This window comes from Dasypus novemcinctus, chromosome 2 (genome assembly GCF_030445035.2).
Source record: "Dasypus novemcinctus isolate mDasNov1 chromosome 2, mDasNov1.1.hap2, whole genome shotgun sequence".
Taxonomy (NCBI): domain Eukaryota; kingdom Metazoa; phylum Chordata; class Mammalia; order Cingulata; family Dasypodidae; genus Dasypus; species Dasypus novemcinctus.
Genome location: NC_080674.1, coordinates 10,327,528 through 10,343,783, shown reverse-complemented (window position 1 = coordinate 10,343,783; position 16,256 = coordinate 10,327,528). Strand labels below are relative to the sequence as shown.

The 16,256-nt window shown below is 39.0% G+C and overlaps 1 protein-coding gene across 2 annotated transcripts in view; it reads right to left on the bottom strand.

Annotated features, from left to right (window-relative positions):
- Window positions 1-16,256, bottom strand: part of MARCHF6 (membrane associated ring-CH-type finger 6) — a 110,161-nt gene that overhangs the window by 52,483 nt on the left and 41,422 nt on the right. For both annotated transcript variants that reach the window (XM_012517980.4, XM_058306866.2), the window contains 6 exons: window positions 10,534-10,606; window positions 8,787-8,955; window positions 7,153-7,339; window positions 5,724-5,785; window positions 5,116-5,148; window positions 1,607-1,658 (listed from right to left, as the gene is read on the bottom strand). In XM_012517980.4, coding sequence (XP_012373434.1) covers window positions 1,607-1,658; window positions 5,116-5,148; window positions 5,724-5,785; window positions 7,153-7,339; window positions 8,787-8,955; window positions 10,534-10,606 — 576 coding nt within the window. The remainder of the gene's footprint in view (window positions 1-1,606; window positions 1,659-5,115; window positions 5,149-5,723; window positions 5,786-7,152; window positions 7,340-8,786; window positions 8,956-10,533; window positions 10,607-16,256) is intronic.

The window sequence follows — 16,256 nt, the reverse complement described above, 5'->3', positions numbered from 1 at the left end:
ATGATTACAAAAGCCCAAAAAATGCAGTGAAAAACTGTCAGTCGAGCAACCCAAGTAAGAAAGAAATATGAGTGTACAAACACTTAAAGGGAAAACTGAGTTCCTACAAGGAAGAAAACTCAGTTCATTTCAAAAGATCTTAATTAACTAATGAAAAGAGCTGCTTAATAAAGTTTACTATTTTTTTTTCATAATATAGACTTAAGAGATTGAATTAGAAAAAAATTTACTTAGGTGAGATTTGAAGTATATAAATGAGAATTCTTATTAGAATAATTCATGTTTTAAAAGCAAACAACTCCATCAGACAGTATTTTAACATTAAGTTTTCCTGCGAAAGCAAAGATTAAATTGTATAGATTGCATTCTCTGTCAAAGAAAACTGGAGTTGAGTACAATACTGTTTTACACTGTACACACATTACTTTTCATAATGTAAAATAAATGCAGAATACCCCAACACATATTTTCACCCCTATAATGAAAGGGAAACAACAAAGAATGAACTTCCTGCTTAATTTCCTTCATCTTAAATATCGACTAAAAACTAAGAATCAATGCAATTTTTTCAAGTTATTTTGTTTCAAGATGCTTGTAGTAGTTCTTTTGCTCTTTTACAAAAAATACTTAGAAATTAATATTTTGTATCACCCTCAACCCAAACATTCAATGTTCTTCTGATCAAAAGGTCTTCCTGTTGAAGACAACTGCTTTCTGTGTAGCAATGTTGTCCCCAACTCAGAATGAGTAACTTAAGACTTTGGTGGAAGAAGCCTGGGGAAATGGTTACTACCGACCCTCAGCAGAGCTGAGGGATCCTCACATGCACGCAGAAAGGGTTTTCACAGAGTTCATCGCTATATAGAGCTATGCAGCCTGAGATTTGTCTGTGAGACACACAAATCACAGTACTGCCAAATAACCTGACTCCATAAAGGACTCCACTCTTCCCCTGAAAGATACAGGAATTGAATTCTAAGGCCTAGTGTAGGTGGTTCAGAGAAAAAAACCTTTGTCAGTTGTTCTCCTCAACCCTGTCCCCCTTTCAGTAATCACTTCCAATGGGAGAGACTCCTGTGTGTTTGAAGTTGTCAAAGTGTTTAGAATGTGCTTTGCATGTACTGGAATCTGGTTCTAAGGGCAGCTCACACCTGGGAAAGGTTTACTATCTTCCTCTAAGCCTGCATCTCTACCTCCGAAAACAGTTTCCAAGGCAGAGTCTCTGGCAAGGCCTTGATCAGGACTGTGACAGAATAGAAACCTTACCTGCCACAGGAAAGAGGACAACAGGTGATTGGCACAAAACACAGAAGTGGGATATTACATGTTTCCAAGTCAATCTAAAACCAACTCCTACAAAAAAAAGACAGAAATGCCCAAAAGCAGTGGAGACATGTGGTAACTGCAGTCAACAATGCTCAGGAAACAAAATACCTATGTATTTGGGGCCTTGCTATTTAAAACTGTATTCAAGTATTCCTTAATAGTGCCCTACCTTAAAAAAAAAAAGAAAAAAAAATTACTAACAAAGCAAAAATCTATAACAGAGCTTCTAAAAAACTAAATGCAACCATAATACCATAAAAAAAAGTATAACTCCACTTACCAAACACAAGAATGAACAGTGTATTTAAAGACACCACCCAGAATACATGTTCCTAAAGAGGAAAGAGCATTAATAAAATACATTCAATTGCTATTTGGTCCATGGTTAACTGGACTGCCCTACTTATTTAATACAGGATTGAAATTTTCTCTTTAAATTTTGGTACTTTAACTATCATGTCCAACTTTTCATTAGATAGCTCATAAAAATATACTTAATAAAACTCAAAGTCATAATGATATACCTAGAAAAAAACATATGAGCAACACAGTAAAATAAACTGCTCAGGGCTTCTTTCAGCATCCACTGTGTGCCTCTGGCCCTGCTAGGTACTCTCCTGAACATCACGGCATGACTTCTGCCAACTCACACACAGATGGGCTGCCTCCCCTTCGGAAAATCTTAGCTTGATCTTTTCTGGTCCCTTCTCTCCCTAAGGTATCCTGGCTTTCTCTGGTCCTATCTCAGAACACCCAATCCCTGAGTGGGATCCCTGATCCACTCCTAGTTGTATATTATCACCCCCAAGATGCCTGCACTAAGGTACTCCTCCAAGTAGGTCACCAGACTTCAGGCAGGCTCCACTGTGACACTCATAAGAATGCCCATGCCCATGCATCCAGGCCACCCCCACTCCCTAATAAGCAGGTTGAACAATCTTTCGAAGGGGTGCTAACATGGTAAGGTTTTCTTTTTAGAAAGATTAATTCAGAGCAGGGTCCCTATGTCCACAAATCCACCTTGCAAGAGCAGTGGGTAATTTGTCTGAAGACGTGACTACTACATCCCTATTCACCATGCTGGCTCAAATCACCTGAATTTTTTCAACTACTCTGCCTTAGGGGCTCCCAAACCATCCTTATCCTCAACATCTTTCATGCCTCAACATCTGTTATCTTTTCTAAAAACTTCCTGATGACAAACCAGTCTCCTGACCAAATGCTCTTCTGTGTCGCAGACCCACTTTTTATCAGTTTCTAACATACAATACCTCTAAACATACTTGGTTCACATGTTCATTTCCCTCTAAACTATAAAGGACCTCTGAGAACAGGGACCATATATCATTCTCCGAATCTCCCAGTAATTGTCAAAATATTAAGTACACAGTAGAAATAATAGTTTTCAACGAAGGAACAAAGTCATCCTGCTTTTCCCAAAAACTAGAATGGGTGTGAGTCAATACCACTGTCTCAATTATTTCTGTCACTCATTTATGAGGCAAGGGACTAAAATGAGTATGTGGCTAATTAATACTTTTTTATAGTGACTGTGACAGTTTGAATTTGGTGTACACCCCGCCCCCAACAAAGATTGTTTTTTAACGAATCTATTCCTCTGGGTGTGAGACCTTTTGACTGCATTGTATTCAGGTAAGAGACCTTGATTATTACTTCTGATTGGAATACATCAGTGAGGTATTACTGGAGCCTTACATAGAGAGAGAGAGAGAAAGGAGACACAGTGAAAGGAGCTCTGCCATTTCGACCTGGCCAAGTGAGAGAGAGGACTCAAGGATCACTAGCAGCTAAAACTGAGGCACGAAGCCCTCAAGGAGCTAGGCCCATGGAGCAGCTCAAGACTGAAGAGATGAGCTATATACCCGACTGTCCACAGTTAAGCTTCTAGAGATAGTGAGCCTTGAGGGGAAGGCAGGGACCTCAGCAGAGATGGACTGCCATCTTGCCTCACCATGTGGCAGGACGCCAGAATCACCAGTAGCGAAGTTTAGTGAGAAATCTCGGATGGTGCCTTGGTTTGGACATTTCCACAGACTTGGAACTGTAGGCTTTTACCTCTAATACATTTCCCATTATAAGAGCCAACCCATTTCTGGTACTTCTTTTTTAAGATTTATTTTTCATTTAGTTTTCTCCCCTTCCTTCACTCTCCCCCCACCCCCCACCAGTTGTCTCCTCTCTGTGTCCATTCGCTGTGTGTTCTTCTGTGACTGCTTCTATCCTTATCAGTGGCACCGGGAATCTGTGTTTCTTTTTGTTGCGTCATCTTGCTGTGTCAGCTCTCCGTGTGTGCAGCGCCAGTCTTGGGCAGGCTGCACTTTCTTTTGTGCTGGGCGGCTCTCCTTACGGGGCACACTCCTTGCGTGTGGGGCTTCCCTACACGTGGCACACCCCTGTGTGGCACGGCACTCCTTGCGCGCATCAGCACTGCGCATCGGCCAGCTCCACACGGGTCAAGGAGGGTTCAGGGTTCCCATGTGGTAGGCGGACGCCCTATCCATTGGGCCAAGTCTGCTTCCCCATTTCTGGTACTTTGTACTGGCAACTCTGGCAAACCAAGACACTGACCAGGATGAAAAACCTTGACCAGAGTCTCATCAATATCCCATTCTCACTAAACCATGAAATACTGCCAGACACATTTCTCAAAATCCTCATATTTCTACCATTAACTTTCCTTCCTTGTTTACTTGCCACTATGCCTCACCCAACTACCTGATGTGACTCTTCTGAGAGGACTTTCCAAAATAACTCCTTTTACCTTCCCTAGGAGGGTATGTGAAAGAACACAGCCCAAACCATCTTACAAGCACAAGGGAACTCAGCCTGACAAGGATAGCTGTGGAGAGCAGAGCAGATGGACATAAAGTATCTGTTGGGCCTCTGGACCAAGCCCACCACTCCATTCTTCTGGATTTCCTATTACTGATGAAGGCCAGAGGTTTCTGCTACCTGCAGCCACAGTCATTTGTATTCTCTAAGCTATTTAAAATTTCCATAAGCTAAGTGAGGTTTTATATTGCAGGACCTAAATGCAGTATCATTTTTCCTTTAAGGAACGGTTTCTTTAAAGAACTGTGGGAGCAGATGTGGCTCAAGTAATTGAGCACCTACTTCCCACAGGGGAGGTCCCAGTTAGTTTCTGGTGCCTCCAAAAATAGAACAACAACAAAAACAAAAACAAGGACAAGCAAACAGACCAAAAAAAAACCCAATTCAAGGGAGCCAATGTAGCTAGGTGGTTGAGCACAAGCTTCCCACATACAAGGTCCAGGGTTCAATCCCCAATCCTAGTTACCTTAAAAAAAAAAAAAAAAAACAAACCTGTTCATGACCTTAGGTTGTAATCTTTACTAATAAAGCAGACTTTCCATGATGGGTGGGCTTCAGCAAACAGTGGATACATAAAATTAGTGCAGAGCTCTCACTGTGCAATTGCGGTTTCATGGATACAGACATTAAACACGGCACAATGGAACTTTAAAATAAGGTAATAATTTTATATTTTTCTTTTCTAAAATTCAATTATTAAATAATATTCCTTAAAATTAGTATTAACTTTGTGCTTATTCATTGTTTTCCATACACTAATAGTCTTCAACATATGAAGCAATCAAAAGCCAAAGGGCATTTTGACCTTTAGTATAAAAGGAAGCACAAATGTGAAGTTACTGAATCATGTAATAATAAATAATAATAAATGGTTAAATATTTAAACACTTAAACAACTGAAATAAATAACTTATCAAATAGAATGAGTCTACTTACTAGAAAAACTAGTGATCCATCAAGTCCTAGCATCTAAAAATAATAATACGCATTAATTCCATATGCAACAGGATTTTCAATTTTATGAAAAATGTTCACTTTTCTTTTGACAGCTTTAAAACAGTCCTCACCTATTACTTTCCAATACTCTGCCTATAATTTTCAGAGTAAAAATTTTTTGTTCACAAGAGTTTTATTCCAGATCGTATGATTACAAAATCTAGAGAATAGCCCATCTTGGATTCCACTCTTAAATACGGAGTCTGTCAAGATTTCACGATAAAACTACATTATTCTGTTAACCAAAGTTGAAAATATAATTCAAATTTAAATTTCTTACTTTGTTTTTCACAAGTCCACAATTTCATGTGATACATTCCTTGAGTAGAACAAGGTTTGTATTAAAGGCCAGAAAATAGAAAAACAGCCATTAACGGATTCCTTGTGATAATGTTTTTAATATTTTCACCATAGACAGTATGTCACAATTTTCTCTAGAAACTAAAGTTCTGTGAACTAGAAATTAGGTTATGCATCTAAATATGACCAACTTTGAAATGCAGGCTTAAAATCACAAGATGTTTATGTTTAATGGCGTTGTTACTTACTCTTTCCCATGTAAGCTCTTCTGCAGCTCGGTCCCATTCTAAAGCATTCCAGTTCATGTCATCTGTAAAATACGACAGTTTAAAGATTATTGATGGAACCTGAACTATAAATAGCAAAAGGCACTCTTTTAATTTGGTACTTTGGAAACTGCTTTTGAGAAGCTAAACCATATTTAAAATTTTTTCCTATTGAGTATTTGCCTGTTAGGCAATAAACAGGAAAACAAACAAGGTGATTCTATATTAAGTGCTAAAAAGGAAATAAAAGGGTTATGTGAAAGAGGACTTAAACAGCTCAGTCAAGATGAGACATACAAGAGGAGTGTGGAGTTTGCACTTTATTATTTAGTATAGTGGGAAAATCACTGCAATATTTATAAGGCAGGAGAAGAAAATGAATGCTATGTGGAACAATAATACAGTAAGGCCAGAATGGAAGGAGGAAGACCAGGAGGAAGACCAGGTAGGAGCTGCTGCCTTAAGACTAATGTCCAGGAACTAAGGGAAGAGCAGGCCCCATTCTCAGAGCCCTGGAACACGTAGTCACTGCTCTGGGCAAAGGTCCCTTGCTCCCATCATACAAATTGCTTCTTCTTATCCTTCAGGTCTCAGCCCAAATATCCTTACTCTGATCTAACCAGAAAACCTTATTTAAAATAGGTCTCTCTCCATCACCACCCTCTGAGCCACCTGCAGAAAACTTACCACTATGTGTAATTAGAAATTTGTTTACTTGGGTTTCTCCTACTTCTTCACTAGACCAGAAAATCAATGAAGGCAGGGACCTAGTCTTTGGTTCACAACTATATATTTGGTGCCTAGGAAGGTTCCTGGCACACAGGAGACAAATATTAGCAATGTCAAGTGGACAGAGAGACAATGCAATGCATGATAGAAAAACTGATGAAATGAGGGAAAAGGGTGGCAATGAACTACCTACAGCTGGCTTGTGAGGGCCCAGTCTTGATTCTTATTGTACATTCTGGAGTTACACTGCTAGAAAACAAGATATTTGTTCCTTTAGGTGGTACCTACCCTGCAGTATGCACTTCAAGAATTCTTCTTTGAAACTAAAAATTATACTCTCTCAAAGGAAATGGAAAGGGAGAAGCAAACACATAAGGTAAATCTGAATCAAATTTCTTGAAGTATAATCTATTTCAACTTATAATTTCAACATAAAAATGTCATGTAAAGGAGGATTTTAAAACACAAACTGTACCCTGCTTCATAGAAAAAAACTGTATACTTACGTATATCTATATTCAAAAGTGCATGTTTTCCAAAATAAAGTAAAAGCAGATTAGAAATAGAATTTGAAATGGAATTTAAAATGCATCAAAATTTGAAAAATCCAGTCTTTTTCTCCAGTGCAAGCTGGGACTGGATTCACCATTGGGAAAAGTGAGGACACACAAGCAGCAATTACCCTGGGCCCCATTATTAGCATCTGCCACATCTTCAATGCCTGCATCATCTTCCTCCTCATTGTCTTCTTCCTCCTCTTCCGCCTGATCGTCCTGAGCATCGGGGTTTTCCCCTACCACTGCATTTTCAGCTGGTGCATTAGCAGGCTGATCGGGGACATTTTCAGCACCGTTTCCTCCTGCAGGAGCCTAGGATAAGAGCCCAGAAATTTAGCTAACTTGTCTTGGTTTTCCTCTACTGCCAAACTGCACTCCTCTCAAAACAGAAAGAAGCCAAGAAACAAAAACTCACAAACACAAACAAAAAGCATGTCTAAAGTTATCTTTTCCAAATGTATTCAATTTTGGATCAACTTGTCATATAAGAATATAAACTAACTCCAGGTTATATATTTTTCACTCAGTATTAAACTTAGGAATTAACATTTCACAAAGCATTACAGGAAATGGATTTTAAAAATCTGTCTATCTTGAGTATGTCATTCTATAATCCTTTACAAAAAGGATTTACTGTCTTAACTGACTACTGTGGGACAAAAAATAATCTATTTTTGTATTCATATAAATAAAACTTAATTCACAGTTCTGTTAAACATTTGAAGGAAAATTTTCTAATGTCTGCTCAATATTAAGACTATATACGGACTGTATCAGTTTCTAAATGCATTCTCTTAAGGTTGTTCCAGAATTCGGCTACCTAGCGGATGCAAAGACACAGTTGTAGTTAATTAAAATACTCAACTCCCATGGAGTTCATGAGGATTCTGCATTAAATGCCTCAAGTAAAAGTATGAAAATTTAGTAAGAAGAGTGTCATTTCTTACAGTCACACTGTTATGTGTGCTTTTCAAAGAGCACTGAAGAATAATGTGAAGTTGCACTCTTAATTCTGTAGAGAAAAAGATATGGCAAAAATTTGATGAAATCTAACATATGGACAAAAGCAGAAGGTCCTTGAAAGGAAAATAAGGCATTAAGTATCACTGAGTATTTCAGTCAATTTTTATGATGTATTGTTTTCACATGCAAATAACTAATTCACTGACATTTTCAGTCCTATAATTTCTCAGTAAGCAAGACCCTAAATATCATTTATCATATTCCTTTTCTCTATGCCTCTCACAAATGACCCTGTGTCTAACCATGTCATCGTTCATAAAGAGAAAATAAAACTGCAAAAGGTATACCAACAATGTCCCAATTTTTCTAATTTTGGAGAAGTTCCCACTCAAGAGCAATAAAACAGAGGCACTTTAAATATGAAGACAGTGATAGAGATTAGGAAGCCTCCTTAATGTTACACAGCTTGTCAGAAACAGATCCAGGAGTTTGCATCTAACTTCCAAGCCAGAGTTAAGAGATTAACCCAGGCAGACAATAAAAGAGCATTTTAATTTATCCCCTAATATTACCCCCAACCCTCCTAGAAAATTAAGAGGCAAAAGACATAATGCATTCTTCTGACTTTTCACATCTCCTCAATCTTCTCTCAAACTTTCCATTTTCCTGCTTTGCAATGACGAAAGAAAACTTGTGAGGAAACATGGAAGTCAAGGGTTTGTCTTAAAGAGTGACAATAATTCTCATGTCCTAGCCAAGTAAAACCAATTCACCCTTGGGGGAAAGGGGAGATTACCTCATTTTGGTGGTGCCCAGCAGCATTGAAGGGTGGAGCAGCATGCTCCAACCAAATCGGTGCTCCCCCATGGACTATCTGTTCTCGCAACCACACCAGACTGATGAAAGCACAAAGTGTGCACGTCACCACAAAACAACCCTGCAAACAATCCGCCAATAAATTTTCCCTATTAAAAAAAAATTACATAAAATTACTCCCAAGAACACTTAAAATCAAGAAGTCAAAGTTAACATTTCAATTTTATACTAAAAGCTCACAAAGACTAGCCAGAAAAATAAGTAATTTCCTGAGAGAAATAGTTTCATATGAATTATTCTGATGGTAAAACTCCGTAAGTTAGTCTAACATACATATATATATTATAGTAGATGTAGAACAAAATCAGTCCCATGAGAAATTAGCTATCCATAGCCCTTTCTTTTTTTTTAAAGATTTATTTATTTATTTCTCTCCCCCTCCCCCCCGCCCCGGTTGTCTGTTCTCTGTGTCTATTTGCTGTGTCTTCTTCTTTGTCCGCTTCTGTTGTTGTCAGCGGCACAGGAATCTGTGTTTCTTTTTGTTGTGTCATCTTGTTGTGTCAGCTCCATTCCTGGGTAGGCTGCACTTTCTTTTGAGCTGGGCGGCTCTCCTTATGGGGCATACTTCTTGCGCGTGGAGCTCCCCTATGTGGCATGGCACTCCTTGAGTGCATCAGCACTGCACGTGAGCCAGCTCACCACACAGGTCAGGAGGCCCTGGGTTTGAACCCCAAACCTCCCACATGGCAGGCAGATGCTCCATCAGTTGAGCCAAATCTGCTTCCCTCAACTGCCCTATTTTTAAGATCCTTGTTGACTTCTAAGCATTGCTTTACCCAAGCTGTTCTTCAATAATTACAAAAAAAAATTTTTAATGTAAATACGGTTGAAGTTCAAAACTGTTTAAAAATTTTCACCTATCCCCTAAACTGCCATGGAAAATAAGGTATCCAAAATGAAGAGGGGAGTTGTAGATACTTCTAACGTTTCTAAGCATTTGGGTCAGGATAAAAAATACTGATGCAGACACAAAAGACCTAAAAAATCTCCTCCAGAAATTTAGCATGCTCTGTTTCTCTCCTCTGTTGCCACCTGATTTATGTTTATGGCAATATACTCTGAACACTTCTGCTCAAGTCTTATATTTTCTTTGCCTTTACTGACAGAGGGATAAGAAACCCAAGGTCAGTTGGATGATACAAGAAAAAGCTTAGCAAACATGGATGCAACTTTTGCATGCTTAATAGTCTAATGATCTTGATACGGTTAATCATTTACATCATTTCTAACTCTAAAAGTAAAAAAATAGAACATGTATCCAAGAAAATGCCAATGAAAATGCATTAAGATTCAGTAAAATCGCAGCATGATTTTAGAGTCCATATTCTAATAATCACAAGAAACAAAAAATACATGAGTTCAAACGTATTAAAGTTTAAATGAACTCTCAGCAGATGAATATCATGTAATGGTGTGTACGTATCTCAGGTGGCATAAGAGCCTATTTAACCAGTCATCACACCATTATAAAACAGTCCTTTCAAACAGATATTTTTAAAAGCACATCACAGAGATGCATCAAATATTTTTAGAGTAGCTAAAATAAAAGACGTAAAATACTATTTGCTCTCTGAAATGGAGATTTTCAAATTTTAGCAAAAATAAATATGGTGGGGGGGGAGTAATCAACTATACAATTTATTGTCATCACAAAAGTCAATACTCACGTGGACAGCATGTCCAGTGGCAGTGTCAGTAGTGAGCTCACGGAGCCAGTAAACAAGCACTTGTAGATGCGGCCTGCCACAAAAGGACACAATGGCATACAGTTACAATTCTCATCATGAACTCATAAAATAAAGTCACTCGAAAAACAGGTAAAATGGAACACGAATGATACTGAAATATGCATGTAGTCTCTGCAAGTCCAATTCTCAAAAAACTTTTTAAAAAATCATGGTCAAGCATATAAAGTGATAGTGAACCATAAATGTTATGCAATAATATTTAAAGTTTAGATTCTATCTAGATTTACCTGCTTATTTTTATTGAACAAGCTTATAAGTTTGAAAAGGAAAAAACAATCTAAAGCAGAAAATTTTTATAAAACAGAATTTTAAAGGAAAAAAATAAAAAATAAAAAATAAAACACATTAAGTTTGCCCATGAAAATAAAGGGTTTCACATAGGGAAGCCCCACGCACAACAAGGGTGCCCCATAAGGAGAGCCACCCAGCGGGAAAGAAAGTGCAGCCTGCCCAGCAGTGGTGCTGCACACATGGAGAGCTGACACAGCAAGATGATGCAACAAAAAGAAACAAAGATTCCCATGGTGCTGACAACAACAGAAGCGGAGGAAAGCCGAAACAAAGAGACACAGAGAACAGACATCCGGGGCAGGGAGGGAAGCGGAGAAAAATAAATAAATAAATAAATCTTTAAAAAAAAAAAGAAAATAAAGGGTTTGAGTTCTAGAATATCCATCATTGAGATGAAGAGGATTTTTCAGTAGAATAACATGCTCCAATACTAAGAATAGCCAACGTAACAACTAATTTTTATAAAGTACAGATTCAAGGGTCCTGAGAAGGAAAAATCTTAAATGCTAGTCATGAGGGGAAAAGATGAAGTCTGAATCAATGCATACACATCCCTTATCCTCTTAGTCAAAATAAAAACAGGGACAGAATGACATAATGGAGTAGATCTGGAAAGAGGGTCAAGGAAAAAAAAGTGAAAATTTTCTTTCAAACCAGCAACTGTGCATTAGCTTAAATATTTCCCCATATTCTTATATCAGAAAAGTTCAGTGACTTCAATGACTGTTTTTAAAAGTAAAGTCAAAACAAAGTTTAGAAAAAGATTTTCTATAACAAATTATTTATATATGTGCATAAAATATTCAAAACAAGTATGCTTGTAAAAAAGTTAATCAACAACAAACCAAATGGCTTTAAACAAGAAAAGAGGTCCATAATTATGGGCCTCCTTAGTAGAGTGCAATGTGTCTATTTAAAAATAAATTGGGAATCCTTCCTGGAAAGATGGAGGCATAGGGAGCTCCAAGATCCAGTCCTTCCAACAAAACAACTATTAAAACAGGCAGGAACTGTCTGAAACAACTATTTTAAAACTCTGAAGGCCAGATGAACATTGTACAGCATCCAAGGAAGAGTGGAAGAGGTTGATAAACCAAAGTAGAGAATGATAAATTTCTCTCCCCACACAGCAGCTATTGGAGCCCATCCCCCTCTCTAATGGAAGGCCACACTGCAGGGCCCAATCCCTTGCTAGCTCACCAGTGAAAATCCTCTTCACCAAGCACATCATGGTGTTTGTAACTAGCAGAGCTATTACATGGGTATGACAGTGATTGAAAGGTAAAGTCTAAGGTCATGTGTATTACTGAAAGTAAAACTAAGAACCATAACATGGCACTGGTATAACATAGTAATACTTTATGTAAAACACAAATAAGGGTGATACTGCATCTATACATACAAATACACAAGAAACAGAAAAAGAATAGCAGCTATGTATGGCAGGAGAAGCATTGAGAGAGACTGAGAGGTGATGAGTTTTCTTTGGTTTTTGATTTTTACTATTTTTGGAATGATGAAAGAGCTCAAAGAATGACTGAGTGACTACACCAAACACCACTGACTGTACACTTTGGTTGGATTTCTGCATTATTAATATGTATCAATAAAATTTAAAAATAAAACTCCTCTTCACCAAGAGAGGTGGAAAGAACAACCAATCACTGATCAGTACTACGGGGGACCGGGCTCTGAGGGCAGCAATTGTTTTAAACAACTCTGGACAAAGGCAGCAGCACACACTGTTTCAACCCTCCGTGGACAGGGTGCAGAGGCAATGGAGACTTAAAAACCCTGTACTTCCTCAAGAATGTGTAGGACAGTTAACTTAAGGGCTGCACTTGCTGGCCAGGCCAGGAAATCTCAGTCTTGGGGAGCCACTGGAGAAGCTCTTACGGCTCTTCTTGATCCCCTCCCCAGGGCATTTTGGAGCCCAACTACACCTCCATCATGAGTTGCTGGCCCTGTTTTGGGTGCAAAAGACTGACAAAGGAAAGTCCTCTCCAGGGTACCACTCCTCCCAAAATTCCACCTCAAACCAAAAGCAGCACAAGACAATGAAAGGAGTGTAAACACTATAGAGGAAGCCAGCTTCAAACACCCAGAAGAGGGAGGTCCATCTCTTGGGAAACAAAAGGGACAACCAAACTCCTGTGAAGAGAATTCCAAAACAACTAACAAGCAAAAGCCCAGGACAAGATAGAAGGCCAGAAAGACAGGGACATCCCTGCAGAGATGGCTAATTACACCTACAACTGAGAAGACTGCTGTCAGCAATAACTGACATCTCATCCAATTAGTTGAAGGCCTTAAAAGAAGTGATTTCAACATTCAGATAAAGGATTCCTATCTCTACTTCAGATAGTTAGCATCTCCTGGGGAAACTCAATGAGAGGAAAAATAAATCAGATTGGTATAACACCAGCACTCTAAAGTTCTAAATTAAGTTGAACCAAGTATCAAAGAGGGGCTGAAGCACAAAGCCTTGAAATAAAAAGCCCTAGACTATAGAGAGAAACAGACCAGAATACATACATCAAGTAAATCAGATGCCAAGACACCAACAAAAAATTACAATTGATACCAAGAAACAAAGAGATATGACCCAGTCAAAGGAACATGCAAAGCCTCCAGATGACATAAAAGGAGGTGAGACAACTAATCATATGTTCAAAGCTGGGAAACGGACTTGGCTCAGTGGTTAGGGCGTCCGTCTACCACATGGGAGGTAGCCAGTTCAAACCCTAGGCCTCCTTGACCCGTGTGGAGCTGGCCCATGCGCAGTGCTGATGTGCGCAAGGAGTGCTGATGTGCGCAAGGAGTGCCATGCCACGCAGGGGTGTCCCCCGCATAGGGGAGCCCCACGCGCAAGGAGTACACCCCGTAAGGAGAGCCACCCAGCGCAAAAGAAAAGTGCAGCCTGCCCAGGAATGGCGCCGCCCACACTTCCCGTGCCGCTGACGACAACAGGAGCAGACAAAGAAACAAGACGCAGCAAATAGACACAGAGAACAGACAACTGGCGGCGGGGGGGGGGGGGGGGATTAACTAAATAAATCTTCAAAAAAAATGTTCAAAGCAATCTCCTTAATAAATCCAATGAGATGGTTAAAGAGATTAAGGATATTAAGATTACACTGGGTGAGCACAAAGTACAATTTGAAAGCAACCATTAAAAAACAGCAGATCTTGTGGGAATGAAAGGCAGAATAAATGAAACTAAACATACACTGTTGGCATATAACAGCAGATTTGAAAAGATAAAAAAACAATCAGTGAGCTTGAAGACAGGGCCTCTAAAAGAGAACACAAAACAGGAAGAATGGAAAAAAGTTCAACAGCGTCTCAGGGTACTAAATAACAACAAGAGATGTGCAAACATGCATGTCCCAGAAGAAGAGAAAGGAAAAGGGGCATAAGGAATATCTGAGTAAATAATGGTAGAAAATTTCACAACCCTATTAAAGGAGGTAGATATCCATGTCCAAGAAGCACAACTTATTCCCACTGAAATAAATCCAAGTAGATCTACTCCAAGATACATACTAATCAAAATGCCAAACTCCAACTATAAAGAGATAATCATGAGGAGCAAGAGAAAAACGATTCATCTCATTCAAGGGATGCACAATAAAAGCAAGCACTGACTTCTTATCTGAAACCATGGAGGCAAGAAGGCAGTGGTATGATATATTTAAAATACTGAAAGAGAAAAACTGCCAGCCAAGCATCTTATATCCAGCAAGATTGCATTTCAAAAAATGAGGGTGAGGGGAACAGGAGTAGCTCACTGGTTGACCATCTGCTTCCCATGTACAAGGCCAGGCCTACATTCTATCCCCAGTACCTTCTAAAAATAAAAATAAAGTAAAAATGAGGGTGAGTTTAGAATATTCACAGATAAACATAAACTAAGGTAGTCTGTAACCAGGAGATCAGCTTTGCAAGAAATACTAACAGGAGTGCTACAGACTGAAAAGAAAGGACAGGAGGAAGAGGCTTGAAAGAATATCTAGAAATGAAGATTATGTCAGTAGAAGTAACTAAAAGTATAAAAAGAATCATTTAAATAAAATATGAGATAAAACATAAAAGGTCAAAATGGGGGAAGCTAATGTGGCTCAAGTGACTGAGCTCCCACCTACCAAATGGGAGGTCTGTGGTTCAGTTCCTGGTGCCTCCTAAAGAAGACAGCAAGTTGGTCTGACAGGCAAGTATGGCAAGCTGACACCACAAGATGACAAAACAAGAGACACAAGAAGAAAAACTTAATGAGATACCCAACAAAACACAAGGAACAAAAGTAGCTCCAGGAAGCAGGCACCTCTCCCTCCCATATCGGAGGTCCCAAGTTCAGTTCCTGGTGCCTCCTAAAGAAACAAGGAAGGCAGACAGACACAGCAAGTGCAAAACAACAAGGGGGTGGGGAGAAATAACTAATAAATATTAAAAAGAAAAAAGGGACAAAATGGGAGAACAACTGCCTTTACAGTAATGTTAATGGGTTAAAATCCCCAATCAAAAGACAAAGATTGGCGGAACGGGTAAGAAAATATAAGCCACCTATATGCTGTTTACCCAAGGATACAAACAGACTGAAAGTGAAAGGCTGGAAAAGATATTCCATGCATACAGTAACCAAAACTAGGATGGAGTAGCTAGGAAAAAAGCATTTCACAAAATACAGCATCCTTTTTTTTTGTAGTGAACATAATTTTGAGATTCTTTTTGACAGGCTTCATGAATATAGTTGAATTTCTTTTACCAATAATCCTCCAAAACACTGAAATGTTACTTTATTCCATGTCCAATAACATCTAGAATTGTAGAATCAATCAGTTTAACAGTATTACGAACTAGTCATCCAAGTTTGGCTGAAGCAATAATCTTAAGTGTCCTTGAAGTCTTTTTTTTTTTCAGTCAAAACACCAATTTCTAGGAAACGGATGTGGCTCAACCAATTGGGCTCCCATCCACCATATAGGAAGTCCAGGGTTCAATGCCCAGGGCCTCTTGGTGAGGGCGAGATGGCCCACATGGTGAGCTGGCCCAGGTGGGAATGTGGCCCCACACAGGAGTGCCAGCCAACATGGAGAGCTGGCACAGCAAGATGACATAACAAGAGACACAGAGGAGAGAAAATAAGACTCAGTAGAACTGAGAGCTGAGGTGGCGCAAGAGAGTAATCACCTCTCTCCCACTCCAGAAAGTCCCAGTCGGTTCCCAGAGCCGCCTAATGAGAATACAAGCAGACACAGAAGCACATACAGTGAATGGAACAGCGGAGGGTTGTGGGGGGTGGGTAATAAAAATAAAATTAAAAACAAACAAAAACTTACAAAACCACAGTA